At 38.9% G+C, this 21,137-nt stretch overlaps 1 protein-coding gene across 2 annotated transcripts in view; it reads right to left on the reverse strand.

The window, feature by feature from the left end:
* The window catches only part of ALG6 (ALG6, alpha-1,3-glucosyltransferase), a 40,906-nt gene extending 21,235 nt beyond the window's left edge, over window positions 1-19,671 (reverse strand). Inside the window, exons 1-6 of one of the 2 annotated variants that reach the window (XM_014549266.1) lie at window positions 10,758-10,831; window positions 10,549-10,633; window positions 7,132-7,221; window positions 4,748-4,836; window positions 1,128-1,210; window positions 250-314 (exon numbers count right to left, since the gene is read on the reverse strand). In XM_014549266.1, coding sequence (XP_014404752.1) covers window positions 250-314; window positions 1,128-1,210; window positions 4,748-4,836; window positions 7,132-7,221; window positions 10,549-10,616 — 395 coding nt within the window. In that variant the 5' untranslated portion in view covers window positions 10,617-10,633; window positions 10,758-10,831. Of the gene's footprint in view, window positions 1-249; window positions 315-1,127; window positions 1,211-4,747; window positions 4,837-7,131; window positions 7,222-10,548; window positions 10,634-10,757; window positions 10,832-19,408 lie in introns of those variants that run through there. The other variant, XM_005878057.2, reaches the window with a different exon arrangement.
* Window positions 19,672-21,137: the final 1,466 nt, after the last annotated feature.

A 21,137-nucleotide genomic window follows, 5' to 3' on the forward strand; every position in this document is an offset into this window, starting at 1 on the left:
CCGACCCCCACCCCTGCCGGCCAACCTCCCGCATCCACTCCCCCCCCACCAGCCTGGCCCCGATCGGCCCCCATTGGGGTGGGCCAGCCGGACCCCACCCATGCATGTTCGTGCACTGGGCCTCTAGTAGTTTATATAAGCAAGTACCCTAGCAAATAAGATATTACTGAATGATAACATTATACACATTGAGCCTAGATTTCCTAATAGGCATGCATCTAACTTCATTTCTAAATTAGTAAAGGATACTGAAAATGTCCATAGTCAATAAGAATAAGGCCTGGATACAGCAATATGCATAATGCATTAGCAACCTGTAAAGACAGATATTGTGAATTAAGAGAGTAATCTGTTACTTGAAATCAAACAGGGTAAAAGTGTAGTTTCACTTAACACAGTAGCAAATGTTCCCCCTCTTACCTTCCTGTTATCAAAAAATTGCATTTTTATAAAACAACTCTTTAAACACTAAGTTTTCATGGAGGTGATACTTCATGGATAGGATGCCTCAGTAAAAAGGAAATCACTAAAAGGTGTTAGTCAGAGAAAGCACGTTTAGATACACAGGTCAGAGAAGTTAATCTAATGATTAATCTATATAAAATCACCAAAAAGAGTATTTGTTGACAGATTGTGAGACTACATAGCAACTTTTCAAAATGCCTTTCAGTTTAGTCATCCTCACAAGTTTTTAACATAAAAGCAACTCATAATTCTGAATATCCAACCCTTTTAAAACAAAGAAAAATAAATACTGTATATTAAGTTCTTCAACAGTACAATAGAGCCATCAAAAAGCCTATTTTTTTTTCTTGCACTACACTAAATACAGTGTCCAGAATAAGGTAAATGATAGAAATTCAGATTTACCAGCTAAGCAATAAATTCAACATGCTGCATGATTCAGTAGTATATAACTTCTAAAATTCAATGCATCTTATTACTACAGTTGGGCATTAAAATAATTAAGGTAAATTGATGTTTTCTAAGTGAAAATTAATTGACAGATATATACTATTCCCTATTAGTATCTATTCCCAAAAGCATGGCTTCCTTAAGCTTCATACTCAATAGTTAAGCTAATAAAATATTTCAGAGATGAGATGTCAGGTTGCTTTAAAACTTACCTTTTTCTTAGTTGACATTTCTTTTAAACAACAACAGTACAAAACCACTGCAGGTATGTAAATCAGCAAATCAGCAATTAACACTAAAAAAAGAGACACAAGCAAATTATTTTAATTGTGAGACCATCAGGAGCTATAATGATGTATTTATCGTCTCCCTCCCTCCATCCTTGAGTGTGAATTCTATTAACCCACAGTTCCTACCCACTCTGGACAAGTCCCTCACATGTGAGCCCTTTCCATTCCCTTTACCTTTGCCATTTTTTTTTAAATTCCTCACCTGAGAAGAGAGAAACATCAATCGGCTACCTCTCCTATGCCCCAACTGGGACTGAACCCACAACTTAGGTATGTGCCCTGACCAGGAATCGAACCAAGGTATGTTAAGAGAATATAACCTCTTAACCTTTTGGTGTATGAGACAACACTCCAATCAACTGAGCCACACTGACCAGGGCCTCTGCCAAATTTCAATTAATACGGTACTACACTCTTTTAATTTTCTCTAAAATATTCACACATTGAATCAATTAGGTGTATCCAAAATTAATTCTCTCTTGGCTCTGACTTGAACTTAAAAATTAAGAATACTCAATGCCCTAGCCCCGTGGTTGGCAAACCGCGGCTCGTGAGCCACATGCGGCTCTTTGGCCCCTTGAGTGTGGCTCTTCCACAAAATACCACATGTGGGCGCGCACATACAGTGCGATTGAAGCTTCGTGGCCCATGCGCAGAAGTCAGTATTCAGTTTGCCGAGCCGCAGTTTGCCGACCACTGCCCTAGCCAGTTTGGCTCAGTGGATAGAGTGTCAGCCTGCAGACTGAAGGGTCCCGGGTTTAATTCCCCTCTAGGGCACCTGCCTGGGTTTCGGGCTAGATCCCCAGTAGGGGGCATGCAGGAGGCAGCCAATCAATGTCTCCCTCTCATCATTGATGTTTCTATCTCTCCCTCCCCCTTCCTCTCTGAAATCAATAAAAGTATAAATACTCAAAGCAAGCAGAGACAACCTTGGTTTTTTTTGTGTGTTTTTTTTGTTTTGTTTTGTTTTTTTAGTGCTGTCAGCGCAATCGGTAGGCCCCACAGGAGAACGGAGCCTTCCTGGGGAGGGATGTGCGCTTTTTCGTGTGCCCCCAGGCAATGCCAGGGCACCTTACAGCAAAGGCCCCTGGAGTAAGGCTGAGGGAGGACAACCTTGTTTTTTTTGTTTTGTTTTGTTTTGTTTTGTTTTACTATCTGTATACTCCAAATTTTCTCCTGTGAAGAATACCTCAAATGTGGCAATCAATGCATAGGAGAATCTTTTTAGAATATTAATTAAAAATACATTAAGTTTAGCCCTAAAGTAGACGGTTTTGTTCAGTGGATAGAGCGTCGGCCTGTGGACTGAAGGGTCCCCAGTTCGATTCCACTCAGGGGCACATACCTTGGTTGCAGGTTTCCTGGCCCTGGTCAGGGTGCATGCAGGAGGCAACCAATCGATGTGTCTCTGTCACATTGATGTTTCTCTCTGTCTCTTCCTTTCCCTTCCACTCTCTCTAAAAATCAATGGAAAAATATCCTCAGATGAGGATTAATTAAAAAGAAAAATACATAAACCTTTACTAATTCATGCATATAAAGAACTTGAGAGCCCCAGGTGAAAAGGAAACTAAAAAAAGTTTTTAACATAAAGCAACTCATAATTCTGAATATCCAATCCTTTTAGAACAAAGAAAAACAAATACTGTACATTAAGTTCTTCAACAGTACAACAAAGCCATCCAAAAAGCCTATTTTTTCTTGCACTACACTAAATACAATGTCCAGAATAAGGTAAATGACAGAAAACTGTCAGTGTTAGATGTGTGTAATCTATTTTCTGCTCCAGATGCCACATTTAAGATGACACTGACAGACTGAAACATATTCCAAGTAGCACAACCAGAGGCCTCAAGACCGTAATCGCATTCAGCAAACGGGTCATCTAAGAAAAAACTAAAGGATCTAAGGATGTCGAACCTCCTCAGGGAAAAGGTGACTTCAAATGTCTTTAGGGTATTAAGTATATAAAGGACCAGTCTTGTTCTATGTAGCCCAAGCATATCAAACTTAAAGGCTAACATAGGCTAAATAAACAAGGCATGTGGCCCATGGGCCATGAGTTTGACATGCTTGATGTAGCCCAAGGAAATGGAACCTAAAATACCTAGTGGAAGTTCAATAGAAGTTCAATAGAAGAAGGGCATTTTCAATGATTGGGGCTCTCTGAAATCAAAATAGTCTCTAAAGAGAGTGAGTTCCCTGCAGGCATAGGTATTGGTTCAGATGCTAAATAGTCATGTGGTGAATATGTAGTTCAGAGGGGACTAAAGCATTGTGGAGAAAGGGGAATGGTGTGGGAAAGGAAAAGATAGGCAAAACAGATATCTCTTGGGCCTGAGATTCCATGCCTGGATGAACAGTAAAGAGAACTCTACCAAATTTAGACTAATTGAGGAAAAGGTCCAGGCTAGCATCCTATATAATAAAAGCCTAATATGCTAAGGGTCTGGTCGTCCAGTCGTCCATTCAACCAATCAAAGCATAATATGCTAATGATATGCTAAGGCCGCTCAACCGCTCGCTATGACGTGCACTGACCACCAGGCGGCAGACACTCCAACTAGTAGGTTAGCTTGCCACTGGGGTCCGGATGATCAGAACTGAGCAATGGGCCGGATACGCCCTGGAGCCCTCCCGCGGTCCCTCCCTGACTGGCCAACCTCCCACGTCCCTCCCTGGCCTTGATTGTGCACTGGTGGGGTCCATCAGCCTGGCCTGCGCCATCTCGCAATCCGGGACCCCTCAGGGGACATCGGAGAGCCGGTTTTGGCTCAATCCCGCTCAACGCAGGAGCTGCCCCCTGGTGGTCACTGCGCTCCCACAGGGGGAGCGCTGCTTAGCGAGAAGCCGGGCTCATGGTTGGTGAGTGCAGCAGCAATGGCAGGAACCTCTCCCACCTCCACAGCAGCACTAAGGATGTCCAGGGAGAAGGCCTAAACCGTCAGTCAGACATCCCCCGAGGGCTCCTGGACTGCGAGAGGACGCAGCGAGTGCACGAGTTTCATGCACTGGGCCTCTAGTTAAAGTATAAATCGTGTAAAGCTTTTAGAACAGCACACAATAAATGCTCAACAAACATTTGTTGAGTGGATTAATTTAGCAACAATGGACAGCAACACAATGAATGAGATATGACTGTAAAGTTTACTTTAAAAAAAAGTCTAAAGGGATTTGGAATTAGGGTATTAACGCAACAACCTAAACAACTAAAACTTCAATTTATAGTTATCAGACCTAAAGTGAGCTATTAATCTCACTTACCTGTGCCTCAGTTTCTTCACCTTAAAATAAGTATAATAATAGTATTTACCTCATTGGGTATTCAAATTATTAAGTAGAATAATCAATGTAAAGCTCCCAGAATTATTCCTTTCTACTCTTTTCTCTTTTAGCTCACAAATATATTTTGAAATCTACATATATATGCATATGTATAGTTGTACAATTTTAAAAGTAAGTAGGAATAATAACAGAACCTTTGACCAGTTCAAAAAATGTTTGAAAGTCAAATTTTGCACTCAAACCTATTGTTTTTTTACCTGTTGCACGCATGAAGAGCTTGTGTGCCTCACTCTCATATCCACGTGAGGTATGGAGAGCAATCCAGTCTGGATTTATAACCTTTGCCCTGCAAATCAAAGCATATATATATGCACTTCATTCCCCATCATTTTTAGCAATAAGGATATCTGAGGACATATGAATCTATTTTGAGAAGTGGCCACTGCTCTTATAAAGCGATCAAGTCAAGGCTGATACGTGAGTCTTTTTATTTAATCATGTGAAATGGACTTAAGCTAAAAAACAGAGTCTGCCTTGCTTATCTCCCAATGAAACCTTGTAACATGGGTAAGAACCCTACCTTGGCAATTCTTCCAGTGTAAAAACAATCTGATGTGTGACATTTCACTTATTAAGCACATCTATAATAATAAAAGTATAATATGCTGATTAGACTGGACAGGCGAACGACCTTCTGGACTCATTCCGGACATCATTCCAGACAAAGCCGCGGCAGTGGGGGCCAAGGCAGAGGTGGTTAGGGGTGATCAGGCCAGCAGGCAAGCAGTTAGGGGTGATCAGGCAGGCATGTGAGTGGTTAGGGGTGATCACGCAGGCAGGGGAGTGGTTAGGGGTGAAAAGGCAGGCAGGAGAGTAGTTAGGGGTGGTCAGGCAGGCAGGCGAGTGGTTAGGGGTGATCAGGAAGTCAGGCGAGCAGTTAGGGACGATCAGGCAGGCAGGCAAGCGGTTAGAGGCAATCAGACAGGCAGGCGAGCGGTTAGGGGTGATCAGGCAGGCAGGCGAGCAGTTAGGGACAATCATGCAGGCAGGCAGAGTGGTTAGGGGCGATCAGGCAGGCAGGCAGGCAAGCAGTTAGGAGCCAGAGGTCCCAGATTGCGAGAGGGATGTCCCCCGAGGGGTCCCGGATTGTGAGAGGGTGCAGGCCGGGCTGAGGGACCTCTCCCTTTCCCCCTCCCCTGCACAAATTTTGTGCACCAAGTCTCTAATATTTTATAAAGAACAATATGCTAGTATTGACCAGAGGATCATCCTATATAATAAAAGGCTAATATGCAAACTGACAGAATGGTGGAATGACTGGTCGCTATGACACGCACTGACCACCAAGGGGCAGACGCTCAATGCAGGAGCTGCCCCCTGGTGGTCACTGCGCTCCCACAGGGGGATCACTGCTCAACCAGAAGCCGGGCTCACATCTGGCGAGCACAGCAACGGTGGCGGGAGCCTCTCCTGCCTCCATGACAGCACTAAGGATGTCCGACTGATGGCATCCCCCATCAGTCGGACATCCCCTGAGGGCTCCCAGACTGTGAGAGGGCACAGGCTGGGCTGAGGGACTTCCCCCAACCTCGAGTGCATGAATTTCGTGCACTGGGCCTCTAGTGTTTTATAATTTATAATCTTTTCAGTTATCATAACAATCAGCTATAATAAATATCTATTAATCACAAATCATTGCATAAAACTAAACATAATGGTTAAAGATAAATTAAGTTTCAATTATATTACATTACACTGAACACTGCAAAATATAACTGATTATCATGTAATAATAATGGAACTCGTTTTTAATCCAGGAAACTAATTTTTACAAAATAGGAAACAGTAAAACAAATAATTTGAAATTTGGAAGATACTGTGAAATTCCTCAAATTTCTGCTGACACACTTCAAGTGTGAAATGGAATAGCACTACAGAGTAGAACTGGGTCTCCACCAAACAGAAGTTCCTAATCTTCAACAAACCACTCCAGTTTTGGAACTCGTTTTTAATCCAGGAAACTAATTTTTACAAAATAGGAAACAGTAAAACAAATAATTTGAAATTTGGAAGATACTGTGAAATTCCTCAAATTTCTGCTGACACACTTCAAGTGTGAAATGGAATAGCACTACAGAGTAGAACTGGGTCTCCACCAAACAGAAGTTCCTAATCTTCAACAAACCACTCCATTTCTGTAAAAGAAGGAATTCCAATCCTGATCTTAAATCACAAGTGAAACACTACAGTAATTCTAGTTTCTAACTTGACAGATTAGTCAGAATACCATATTTTTCATATACTTCAGGCCATTCCAGAAAAAAAGCTTTCCTATGCACAACTCACCATATTAAACATATTTCTCAGTTGTCCATGCATAATTGGTAACAACTCCACTTCAAAACAAAGCTAATTTTCACCTTTCTTTCAGGCCTGTCCTCCAAAGGAATTATAAAAATGTTCAAAGTCATAGTTAGCTTTCTTACATCCCGACTGTAAAGAAAGGTATAGTGCTTTCTTTACAAACATAATACAATAGTAGCTACAATCTCTCCTCTATTCAACAAAGCCAGATCCTACTGTTTCTACTAAATCTGCTAAGGACATAAATATTTAGTTACATTAAGGAAGAAAGACTTACACATATGCACATAAAAGACTATGATAAGCTGTAAGAGGTGGATAATCCAATCCCCAATATAGTAAATTGTTATCACTGCTGTTAAAATACCTAAAAAAAAGAAAAAGCATCATTCAATTAATCAATATTCAGAACATAGATTATATTTAACATCTTGTCTCATTTAATTTAATTAAAATGAAAAGATATGTCAGATAAGTTAAAACATTTTTATCTAAACTTTCTTGTCTTTTACCCTTCTAAAAATTTTTGTGAACTTACAATTAAAAGTTATTGAGTAGCGTGACTAAATAATTTATTGTCTAAACCAACACACTCTTGAAAGTGAAAGAATAAGCTATTCATATTAAGCAAGAACAACAGATACAAACCAAGACTGTTCTAGACAAACCAAAACTTAGTATCACTCACTATTAGTAGACTTAATCGATGACTAACACTTGTATAAAAGAAAATATGCAACAAAAAAAAGACAAATTGCTTCTTAGAGTCTAACAAATTAAAGAAACAATATAAAGTCACAATGTTAAAAAGTAATAAATCAATATCAAAGAACACATACAGATGTGGTTTATGGGAAGAGAAATACTTCGTGAAACAGATAGAAAACTTTGAAAACAAATCAAGATGTAACTGGAGCCTATGTGTTACAAGATTCTATAAATTAAGGAAGAAAACTAGATCTAACATTCATAAACCAATAGGCTCCTTCAATTGACCAGAATGGGAAGAAACTATATACAATTACTATGACTCAAGAAATGAAAATGAAATTTACATAAAACAGGTTTCTGTTATATCCTTTATAACGAGGCAGCTTCTTCTATCCAACTTATTTTATCAATCATAAGAATTTACAATTATGTACCAAACTATATAAATAACCATCATTCATAAGCCTGTTAATGTTCAAATGGGTAACAATTACTCAGCATCACAATCTCTTACTTTGGGATTTTAAACAAATTTAAGTTAGCATTCATTATGATCCCAAGCCTGTTAATGTTCATTCTCTTAATGTCAGTCACATAAAATGTAGGTTTGAATGGAGTGACCTGGGATAATAAAATAATCGAAGTGTGCCAGACAGCCAAGAGGTGTGGGTAAAGTACTATCGTGTGGTACTGGCTGGGGGTGGGTGTCCACTCCAGAAGCAACATCCCCGTGAATAATCCTGGATCCTGGATCTGGGCTGGGACCTGAAGCCAAAAGGCAGTGAATCCAAGAATTTCCATGTTAGCTGGAACCACTGTTGACAGCTTGAATCTGGGACACTAGGCCAGCCAACAGTGGGGACCAGAGGACCTACTTCTCTAAACAGGGTTAACTGAAGACAGGCAAAATAACACAACTGTGCTATTTCCAAATTCATGTCACTACAGGGCATATTAACAAAGTTTTATTATATCTACCTCATAAAGGACTGAGTTAAACATGTAAAGCTGTTAGGTCACTACCTGACACAAAGTGAGTGCAAAATAGTTCTAATTGATTATTAGCCTCAAAACTATTGGATGGCCCGGCTGATGTGGCTCAGTGGTTGAGCATCAGCCTATGCACCAGGAGGTCACAGTACGATTCCTGGTCAGAGCACATGCCCGGGTTTCGGGCTCAATCCCCAGTGGGGGGTGTGCAGGTGGCAGCCAATCTACGATTCTCTCTCATCACTGAATCTCTCTCTTCCTCTCCCTTACTCTCTGAAATCAATCAATCAATATATTTATTTACTTAAAAAAACTATTAGATGGACAGAGCAATGGAAAACCAACAAGAATTTGAGAGTCACATTTTGACAACCACAGTTTGATTTGGCTTTCAGCTTCTTAGAAGTCAAAAGCTATTTTTCATTTACTTAAACCTTGAGATCCACTGGAGATAGGTAAAAGAGGTGCTATAAGCATACAAAGATATATACTAATAGTATACACTGAGTGGCCAGATTATTATGACCACCCCATCAGTACAATGAAGTGAATTAGTTATGCAAATAATAATAATAATTATTATTATTATAAAACCTTGAGAGTATTTGCTTAGGAAGTTTTCAATATTCAGTATTTTTGGAAGTGTCAATGAAGTACTGACGGGGTGGTCATAATAATCTGGCCGGTCATAATAATCTGGCCACTCAGTGTATATGATTAATAGTAAAAATGATTAACAGATATACTCTAACTGGTTGGACTAGAAAGAAAGAAAGAGAGCATTAACAATGGTGTTCCCTAGTCTTATGGAAATGCATAAATAAGAAAAGAGAAATTCATGGAAAAGAAACTTAAAAGTGTTTTAAGTACCCTGGCCAGTGTGGCTCAGTGGAGTATTGTCCAGTAAAACAGAAGGAATTCCCCATAAGGGCACATGTCCAGGTTGAGGGTTTGGATCACTGGTTGGGGCCTGCGTGGGAGGCAGCTGATCAGTGTTTCTCTCCAACATTGATGTTTCTCTCCCCCTCTCCCTCTCCCCTCTCTTCTCCCTCTCTTTCTCTCTCTCTCTCTCTCTCTCATCAATAAAATGAATAAATTTAAAAAATTTTTCCAACAACGTGCTCAGGCTAGGTGGACTCTTCCCCTAGTCCAGTGGTCGGCAAACTGTGGCTCGCGAGCCACATGCGGCTCTTTGGCCCCTTGAGTGTGGCTCTTCCTAAGCCTTAGGAGTACCCTAATTAAGTTAATAACAATGTACCTACCTATATAGTTCAAGTTTAAAAAATTTGGCTCTCAAAAGAAATTTCAATCGTTGTACTGTTGATATTTGGCTCTGTTGACTAATGAGTTTGCCGACCACAGCCAGGTAAAGCATGCCTGCTCAGAGCCGGGTGTTTCTTTTTACTAATGATTGCTTTAAGGGTGGGAAAGATTTTGCTCCTCAACAAAAAGAGAGGTAAAAAGGAGGTATTGCTATAAAGTAACAATGCCCTGACTGTCATCTACTGACCAGGGTGTGAAAAGTCAACGTGCCAAGAAAAAAGAACAGGGTAAAAAAGAAAATGCCCGAGTCCTATCACTGAGCCACTTCAACAGCCCTGCAAAGACCTGCTTCTTGAGATAATTATTCTCTTTCTTATATGTTCCTAACAAAAACTTGGCAAGACCTCCTCCAGAGGAAATATTTTTAGCCCACAAACTAACACAGTTTATGTTTAGAGGAGCTTCTAAGACACAGACTGCTCTATCATCAAAGTTCTAGCTCAGTAGCATATTCATTCTGGTAACTGAGTACAGAGTATGATATTTCAAAATGGGCCTATAGTAAGCAAGGTAATATATGTGACATCAGTACACAGGAAGATGAGGATGCTCAAACTAAAAAAAAAAAAATATATATATATATATTAGCATGATTTTCCTTTTAAATATCTTCAAAGAATCTAATTTAAATATCTTTAAATAATATAATCAAAGTTAAAATTGCCCATACCATTGTTTGATTGGTAAATTAAAAGTGATTTCTTGCCAGTGTCTCTGAGCTTCATAATCACCAAACATAGGGGGCTTTCCAGCACCTAAGATGAAAAGTGAAAAGAGCAAAACAACAATATACTTTAGTACATCAGAGATTTTTATTTCCTTATGAAAAATTTCTAAATTATAGAGGCAGAGTAGGTGGAGGAAAAGAACACAAGTTACCAAAGAGTCAGCCAGATGAGGTCTGAATCCTAGCACTGCTAGCACACTGAGTCACTGTGGGACCGCAGGCAAATTCCTTACCCTCCCTAACCTCAGCATACAGGATCAACACTGCCTACCTAGAGGGCCACTGGAATAAAGAAGACAACAGATAGAAAATGCACGGGATAGTACCTGGCACACAGTAAACATTCAATAGATATTGTTAACATTAGCTATTAATGTTAATTAGTTATTAATTAGCTCATAATACTAATTATAATATATCCAAGTTTATTTTTATTTCATGAGACTATCACATATTGTCCAATAAGTATCATTAAATAATAATAATAATAATAAATATCTGTATTTGAAAGAGGGTTTTTATAAACTAAATATAAATAACTTAAGGGTAAGTACAGAACCAAGAACAGACATAGATTACAAAGACATTAGTTAGGTCAAAGCTTTGCTGTCAGATGAGTTACATAGAAACTGGTGCTTTATAGCTTGTTTTTTAATTTCAAAATTGCAAATAGAGTGATAGTGGATTTTTAATAACAGTTGATAGTGCCTACTACATGCCAATACAACAGTGAACTAAGTATTGTTATCACCCCCACTTTACAGCTGGAAAAACAGTGGTGATGAAACAGCAGCAATGGTCACCCAGGTATTCAGTAGCAGAGTCTGGATCTGAACTCAGGAAGACTGGCTCCATAATCCAGGCTCTTAGCTCCTACTCTGCTAAGTAGGTTATTAACCTTAAATCATTTAAAATGACATAAAGAGCCCAGCCAGCTTGGCTCAGTGGTTTAGCATCGACCTATGAACCAGGAGGTCATGGTTGGATATGCCCGGGTTGCAGGCTCGATCCCCAGTGTGGGGTGTGCAGGAGGCAGCCAATCAATAATTCTCTCTCATCATTGATGTTTCTATCTCTCTCTCCCTTCCTCTCTGAAATCAATAAAAAAATAAAAATAAAATGACATATAGTTCCACTTAGTAAATAGTAAACACCCACAATTTAACTAGCAGTTGACCATAAAATTATGACAAGGCCCAAAGAGATATAGTCTAGTCATAGGTTTTTTAAATCAGCAAGTGAAAATCAAATATAGTCATTAATCCCTAGGGAAGGTGTGCCTTGTTGGAGAATGATATATTATTGCTCTCTGAAATCCAACCCAGATTTTGTCCAGCTTTGAAACACTACATTAAGTAGAATTTTCTGCATCTAATGGCTATATTATACCAATACTCTTTAAATGCTAGTATCTCTACCCAAGGAGAGATTCCACTATGAGATAATCATGGGAAAAGGAGATTAACATCTCCAAAGCATATGCTTTGAGTGACTGTCACAAGGACCCGCAGTACATAGACACATGTACGTACGTACACACACACACACACGCACGCACGCACGCCCCTCTGTCTCTCAGAAAGTACTGTATCTTGTCCATTTTTGTATTCTCAAAAGATCTGAGTTTCTGCCCTAGCTGGTTTGGCTCAGTGGATAGAGCATTGGCCTGCAGACTAAAAGGTCCTAGGTTCGACTCCAATCAAGGGCATGTAACCTCAGTTGCAGATAGGACCCAAGTGGAAGGCAACCCATCACATCAATGTTTCTCTCTCTCTCCCTCCCTTCCACTCTCTCTAAAAATCAATTGAAAAATATCCTCCGGTGAGGATTAATTTTAAAAAAATAAGATTTCAGTTCCTGCCCTAGCTGGTTTGGCTCAGTGGATAGAGCATTGGCCTTCGGACAGAAGGGTCCCAGGTGCGATTCCGGTCAAGGGCACATGCCTGGGTTGCAGGCTCGATCCCCAGTAGGGGGCGTGCAGAAGGCAGCCAATCAATGATTCTCTCTCATCATTGATGTTTCTATCTCTCTCTCCCTCTCCTTTCCTCTCTGAAATCAATAAAAATATATTTATTAAAAAAAAAAGATTTCAGTTCCTGATTTTCCACTTACTCGATGTGCAACATTAAGCAATTTGTGATGGCAGACCAATTAATCATGCCTAGGCTGCTTTGCTCATATATTGGTTCTTGCCCAAAAACATCTTTAAGTTACTGTCTGACACTGAAATTCTAAGCCTCTGCTCATGCTGCCTACCCCCTACTCATACATCAACTTATATCCAACCTTCAAAAATCATCTTAAGTTCCAAATTCTCCATGAACTCTTCCCTTATAAATTAAAAACATATTGATCATTAATTATTGCCTTCTCAATACTTACATTTTCAGTATCATATGACTATACTATTTCCTAATTGCTACCCAAATAAGAATTTTAATTTGTATGATTTTCTAAAGTTCAAAGGAAATATACTGGTAGGCAGATAGTACATACTTTCATTAAAAACTGCCTCAATCAACTGAGGGGGAGAATAACATACACTTTTTTAAAGGGTAAAATAATTCCCCATTGAATTAAATTTTTCTGGTGTATTTTATAGAAGTGAGTGTGTTCTCCTGTTTTTCAGAAATACAGCCATTGTCTATAGGGGAAAGGAGTTGATTTTTTTGTTTGTTTTGTTTTTATTTGCTTATTTGTGGTCCACCGGGATAGTAAAAGTCAGAGAGAATCTAAAGGAATTTCTTATACCTGAAAAAAATCAGGCTTTCTAGATTTTCTGAAATTGCTCTAGTCTAGACTGTGGTCAATGTGGAAGAATTTATTACCATTCTCTAATAAATAGAAGAATGGATAATGACTCTCTTTAGGGTTGAGAAACAAGTTTCTATCCAGAGTCTGACCTACTTCAATAAATTCAGCTGACACTGGCTATGAAATTAGTACTTAAGTTTTTAAAACTGCTAAAGTGCCCTTAAAGCAACCCAGGAGGACAACCCAACTGTACCTATGGGAGCTTCACTTGGGAAGGGCAAAAAGGATTCCTTCCATTGTGATAAATTCCACAAATTCATTTACATGAGATTCAGAATTACATAAAGAAAACACACTAATGTATATTACAAAGCTTCAATTTTGTCTCATTCTTAGGAAAATGGGCTTAAGCACCACTTAAATATTAATTTTATAAACTGCTGAATCATTCAAAATAATTTTAGAATTAAAACAAAACACACAAGTAGTTTCTTTAAAAACAATACATACTACTTGCCTTTACATTGAAATTTTAAACATTCCAAGAGAAGAAAATTTGGCTAAAATTTTCCAGAATAAAATCCCCTTTTATATGTTCCTGGTGAGTAAAAAGAAACATTACAAATAGTAAGAGATAAGCTGAGAAAAACTAACCAACTAAACAGAGCACAGACATATTTCAACAATAATTAATATTTTGCAAACAAAATGATTCTTTATAACTTTCTCTTTCTAAACAGTCAATGGAGCTTTGGAAAAAAGATTTATTAAAATTGGTTCAAGTGCTGCTATTCGTTCTAAAGACATTGGTAACATTTTAGATCAAAGTATAGAGGAACTGTAAAACTCTACAAACAATACTAAAATCAGAATTTGTCTCCTCTCCAAGACTTGTTCAAAATCAACAAGCAAAAATAAATAAAAGCAACAAGCAATATTTATCCAATATGTTTGGGTCTATAAAAACTAATTATATAAGCAGCACTTATGTAAAGGGTATACTGTAAATATATAAGGGGTATACATTTTTTTAAAAAACTTAAATTACAATATACATAAGAGTTTCCCTACCCAATACGTACATTTCCAAAAAAGAAGTATAAACTAATACTAAGCTTCCCCATTCCTGTGTTTCCTAATTACAGTCTGAAAACAAGATAAACAATAAGCAAACTAAAATAAGCATGTTAAAAACAAATTATAACCCCCCCAAAAGTATTGTATTTAATAAAGGGGGGAAAAATCTTAGTACGATCACAGATGTCATACTTATTCATTAATTCTCCCAGCCTCCCATGATACAGAAGTTATTCACATGTGAATGCTAAAGGGACTGATTGGGCGCGAGCCTACGGCAGGCACGGTGGGACCGGGATGAGCGGGAACAGCAGGTAGGAGCTGCAGGCGGCGTTGGACTGCGAGTTTCAGCCCAATCCCTGCAGGGCACCCAGAGGGACCCCACCCGTGCACGAATTCATGCACCGGGCCTCTAGTATTCTTTATAATAAAGGGGAGAATCACCACCTACAAATATTCTAATGTGTAAGAACACTACTTTTCTTATATAGTAATCCAAAAGTAATCTTGTTCTATTGACTTTCTTGTGGGACAATTTAAGAGCATAGATGCTAAAATCTAGCAATATACCTTTAAAAAAAAATGTTATATTAATTTCCCCCACTATCCAAAGGTAGAGCATTCCTATGAAAACTTTCATAAGCTGAAATGGTTTAAAGCGAAGCGTATCTATCCCCCACTTTCCAAAAGTTCATGTTACCCCACTTTCCTTTTATAAAAGACCTACATTCGTATGGTAAATACCTTTTTTGGTAAAGGCAAAAAAATCTTCAGATTTCTTTCAGATAGAGAATACAGGTGCTAATGTGCAAATAGGGTTATTCTAGGAATGCAAGGTTGGTTCAATGCCAGACAGAACAAAAACATACTCAATCATGAATGGAAAGCACCCATTAAAATTAGGAACAAGATAAAGATGCCTGAATCACTATTCAATACTGTAATAAGGCCTTAGCAATAAAAAAAAAAGATATTAAAAATATTAAGTAGTAGAAAGTAAGAAATAAAACTGTCATTAGTTCCAGATCATTTGAGTTTTTTTAAATAGAAAGATCCTTCAGATAAATTATTAGAATAATAAGAGTTTAGAAATCTGCCAAACATAAGAATTCAACCACATTTTATACTCCAACAACAAGCATTTAGAAAAGCAACTTTTAAAAAGATAGTAGCCGAAACCGGTTTGGCTCAGTGGATAGAGCGTCGGCCTGCGGACTGAAAGGTCCCAGATTTGATTCCGGTCAAGGGCATGTACCTAGGTTGCGGGCACATCCCCAGTGGGAGATGTGCAGGAGGCAGCTGATCGATGTTTCTCTCTCATCGATGTTTCTAACTCTCTATCTCTCTCCCTTCCTCTCTGTAAAAAAATCAATAAAATATATTTTTTTTAAAAAAGATAGTATCTGCAATGGTGAGGAAAAAAATATATATGATACCTAGGAACACATCTAAGAAAGGGTGTGCAAGACATTTATTTATTTATCTGTTTATTTATTTGATTTTTAGAGAGAGAGGAGAAGGGTGAGGGAGAAAGACAGAAAGACACATTGATTTTTTGTTTCACTTATTTATGCATTCACTGGTTGCTTCTTATATGTGCCCTGACCAGAGATTGAACCTATAACCTTGCCATGCAGGGACGAGGCTCTAACAAACTGAGCTATCCGGCCAGGGCCAGGATGTACAAGACTCTTATTAAAAAAATTATAAAATTTTATTATTGAAAAGCATTAAAGAAGACTTAAATAAATGGAGAAACATACCATCTTAATGAATTAGAAGCCCCACTATGCTAATGATTGCCAAATCCCCCCTACATTAAATAAAAGTATTGAAGAATGTAATTCCAGTCAAAATCCCAACAGGGTTTTTCACTGCATTTGACAATCTGATTTTTAAAAAGATATATATGTGTATATTAGCTTTCTATTGCTGTATAACCATTAATACAAACTTAGCAGCTTAAAACAATATTCTTTTATAATTTCACAGTTCTGTAGGTCAGATGTCTATGTGGACTTAACTCAGTTCTCTGCTCAGGGTCTCACAAGACCAAAATAATGCATCAACCAGCCTGGACTCTTATCTGAAGGGCAGGGAAAGAATCCACTTCCAAGCTCATTCGGGCTCTCAGCATCATTCAATTCCTTTCAGTTACGGGTATGAAGTTCCCTCGCTGGCTGCCAGCTGGGGGCTCCTCTCTGCAACTTGGAGGCCCCTCGTATTCCTTTTCACGTGACCCTCTCCACTGTCAAACCAGCAAGCGTCTAGTCCTTATGCTTTCAGTCTCTCTAGAGTTCCTTTCTGCCACTAGCTGGAGAAAGTTCTTGGCTTTTAAGGGCTCGTGTGATTACATTGTGCATGGCTAGATAATCCAATGCAGTCTCCCTATCATAAAGGCTACTATGTCATGTAAAAAACATAATCACTCCCAAGTGAGAACTCATCATGTCCACAGGTTCTGGGGATTAGGGCAGGATATCTTGGAAGAAGGGGGGCATTTTTAGGAAATCTGCCTATTATAAGAAAGAGCAAAGCCCAGAACAGTTAAGACCCTCCTAAAACAGAACTACCAGGAGGGAGGACAGGCCTCACAACATATCAAGACTTAATGTAAAATTACAATAAGAAGACACCGCAGTATTGAAACAACCAATGGACCAAAATGGAGAAACAGACCCCATGCATGTATGAAAAACTAATATAGATCTGGTAATGTAGATTGGTGGGAAAGGATAGGCTAGTCAATGCATGAGCTGGAACAACTGATTATACATATGAAAAAAAATTTTAAACATTATACACAAAATTCAATTCTAAGGAGATAGATAAGAAAGATAAATCTTAAAACTTTTTGTTTGTTTTTTAATATATTTTTATTGATTTCAGAGAGGAAGGGAGAGGCTCGAGAGAAACATCAATGATAAGAGAGAATCATTGATCGGCTGCCTCCTGCATGCCCCACACTGGGGATGGAGCCTGCAACCGGGCATGTGACCTCCTGGTACATAGGTCGACGCTCAACCACAGAGCCACACTGGCCAGGCAAATCTTAAAACTTTTAGAAGAAAATTTTAGGAATATATCTTTGTGATCTTCCTAGGAGTAGGGAAGGATTTCTTAAAGTTACAAAAAAAGCAAAGCACAGATCGCTCAGTCTCTCTCTAATTCTCCCTTCCTCTCTGAAATCAATAAAAAAATATATTTTTTAAAAAAAGCACAAATCATAAAGAAAAAAGACTGATAAATTTCATTACCTTAAATCAAAAACTCCTGTACAGCAAATGTAATATAGTCAATAATATTGTAACAACTATGTATGATGTCAGGTGGGTACTACACTTATCAGGAAAATCACTTTGTAAGTTATGTAAATGTCTAACCACTATACTGTCCACCTGAAACTAATACAATATTGAATGTCAACTGTAATTGGAACATTTAAAAGTAAATAAATAGAAATTTCATTGAAAACCTAAAAAAATAAATAAAAAACTTCTGTTCATCAAAAAACATCTTAAAGTGTGAAAACAAGCCATAAACTAGAAGATATTTGCAACTTGTACAAAGGTTAGCTTCCAGAATATAAAAACACATAAGGAAAAAAACAACAAAAATATAGAATATATACAAGAATAAAATCTAATAGAAATGTACAGATGACATAAGCAAATATCACAGAAAAGAAAACACAAAAGGCTAATAAACACAAAAATATACTCAATCTTTCAGAAATGAATTAAATTCAAATTAAATAAATTTAGCAATGAAGGAAATTCAAATTAAAACTACAATAAATATCATTTAATACACTGCAGCCTAGCAGAAATTCAAAAATTTAATGCTACCAAATGTGAAAGATGTGAAGTCACTGGAATCCTCCCACTTGGAAATTGCCTCAATATCAGAAAGGCTTAGAATGGATGACCTAGATCAAATTTGCTCTGGGAATTGGCATAATTATTTTCTAGTTCATCCCTTGCCCTTGCTTTGCTCTCCATCTAAGGTTAGGTGTGGGCTTAGAGAGAAACAGGACAAAAAGGACCTGCCTATTTTGGTTCTAGCCAAGAAAAAAGGAGTCCTGCAACTGGCCCAGACTGGTTCACTAGAAAGCTGCACTGGAGTATGAAGTTTGGAGCCTAACTCTGTGACCAGCTGAAAGATGGATTTATGCGTTCTTGTGCCCCCACACAAATTCCACCTCTCAAATTCACCTTTATTTACATGACTAAAATGTACCCAAATCCAACTCATCCTTCAAATCTGAACTCAATCATCATCTCCAAGAAGTCTTCTCTAATGCATCCTGAACATTACCTCTGTTATCTTTGTACCTCACACAGACTTCTACATTATAATTATCATGTCGTGTTGTGACCACTGATCTACAAAAATGTGGGCCCTGTGAGTATTGTATATTCATCCTGTACTTCTAGAACTTAGCAAAGTGCCTGGAACATGAGAAGTGCTAAATAAATACTCACAGGGTTAAATTTAATCCCATCTCAATCTCCTGGTCCACACTCCATCAATTCTCCCTCCCTTTCTCTCACATCACTCCCAATCTTCTTCTCCACTGACCTCTTCCTTTCAATCTAATAACATGCCTTCTCTACCCTAAAACAAATGAACAAACAATAAAAACCTCCATTGATAAAAGCCCCCTTGAAGAAATAGTTCATTTCTCTCTTCAAAGTCTAGTACATCAAAGTTTCTCATTTTGTCATCTTCCCAGTTAGAATACATTTTTGTTTTCTCAGGTCACAAAGTCCATGCCTCTATTTAGCTCTTATACAAATTCTTTTTATTAGAATTACATGATTAAATGTATTTTCTTGACCACACCAATAAAACCTGAAATTCTTCTCTATCCCATTCAGGAAACTATAAACTATCACCAAAAATCAAATAAACAAACGAAAACTCTTCAAAGGAATATTTATCAATTTTTTAAACAGTAAAAATGTGTTACCTGAATAAGAATTAAGAGATACTGTCCACCGTATTGTTAGTCCTATTAAGACCACAGTTGTCATCAAGTACCATTTCTCCATGTTTCTTCAAATGTAGGGAGGGAAAAAACGGGCCCAGTGCCAGAATACTTTTAACACGCTGTCGGTCACTTCTCTTCTTGATTAGAGAATGTTATCAATTCTTTGGAATTAGGAGTTGGAGAGGATTTTAAGTGATGCTTCGTTTCCAAACAAATACTGATGTTTTTATGTCTATGAAGAAGTAGCCTGCAGGGGAGGAAAAAAGGTATACCAAGATTTAGCTGAGCATAGTACCTGTAACAATGAACTCATTAAACCAAATAGGAAGATGAAGAATTGGGTGGTGGGGGTGGGGGCATGAAGGATAGGGGGTAGTTTTAAGCTCCTTATTCCTTAGCCCTCTAATTAGGAAATATACCTCAAAAGGTAGCTCTCCCTGTTAAATGGGACTCAATACATCTAAAGATAAAGTAAGGATCTGCCCTTACAAGCAAATATTTCTGAGTGAACAACAAAAGAGACATGTTGATAGTAGAACATTCAGTTCTATCTAGAGCAGCAGTTCTCAACCTGTGGGTCGCGACCCCTTTGGGGGTCGAACGACCCTTTCACAGGGGTTGCCTAAGACCATCAGAAAACACATATATAATTACATATTGTTTTTGTGATTAATCACTATGCTTTAATTATGTTCAATTGTAACAATGAAATTGGGGGTCACCACAATATGAGGAACTGTATTAAAGGGTCGCGGCATTAGGAAGGTTGAGAACCACTGGGCTAGGCTATGATGTTGGGTAGTTTAGGGTATTAAATGTATTTTCAACTTACAATATTTTCAACTTAACTTAGGGTGGGTTCAACAATGAATGTAATCTCATCCCATAGGAGGAGGTCCTATATTTTTTTAATATATTTTTATTGATTTCAGAAAGGAAGGTAGATGGAGAGAAACATCAGTGATGAGAATCATTGATCAACTGCCTCCTGCACGCCCCCAACTGGGGATTGAGCCCGGAACTCGGGCAAGTGCCCTTGACCAGAATCGAACCCGGACCCTTCAGTCCATAGCCCCACGCTCTATCCACTGAGCCAAACCGGCTAGGGCAGTCCTATATTTGCAGAATGGCGATCTTCACGTGTAAAATGGGGAGGTCCCTAGTTTTCCTGAGCCCTTAATGGTTAAAGATGTTATGTGAGACTCTTCTCCTTGAAGAGTAAAAAGGGTCCTTTATTACTTGCAAAATACAATAACTTTCTAAACCATCCACTGGGCCAGGAAGTTGCCACGCTGGCGGCTGAGTTTTCGGTCCTGCTTTGCACTAAGAGCGCGTCTGGACTTACGAAAAGCCGGCCGTCCGCTTCCCAAGGAGGAATTTGTTCCTTTCAGTCTGCAAGGTCCTTCCCCCAAGGTGCACACAACACCCAGGGAGTGCTGCTATCGCGGGTGAGCACGTCTTGCAAAAGGGACCCCTCCTGACGTCCCGGCCCCCCCCGCCCCTCGTCTTTCTCCAGCGGGCCAGACTCTCAGGACCACAGGAGCAGGGGGCCACGCCGCTCTAGCCAAGGGGTCCCACCACTGTCACCGCGTCCACACCCACCCACCCCCACGCCCAAGCGTGCCAGCAGGCTGGGCTGCGAGGCCTGGAAGCCCCCTTCTCAGTGAACAGGACCTGGGAGCCGGGTCGCCAGCTGCGCGCAGGTCCG

This window comes from Myotis brandtii, unplaced genomic scaffold (genome assembly GCF_000412655.1).
Source record: "Myotis brandtii unplaced genomic scaffold, ASM41265v1 scaffold540, whole genome shotgun sequence".
NCBI classification, from domain to species: domain Eukaryota; kingdom Metazoa; phylum Chordata; class Mammalia; order Chiroptera; family Vespertilionidae; genus Myotis; species Myotis brandtii.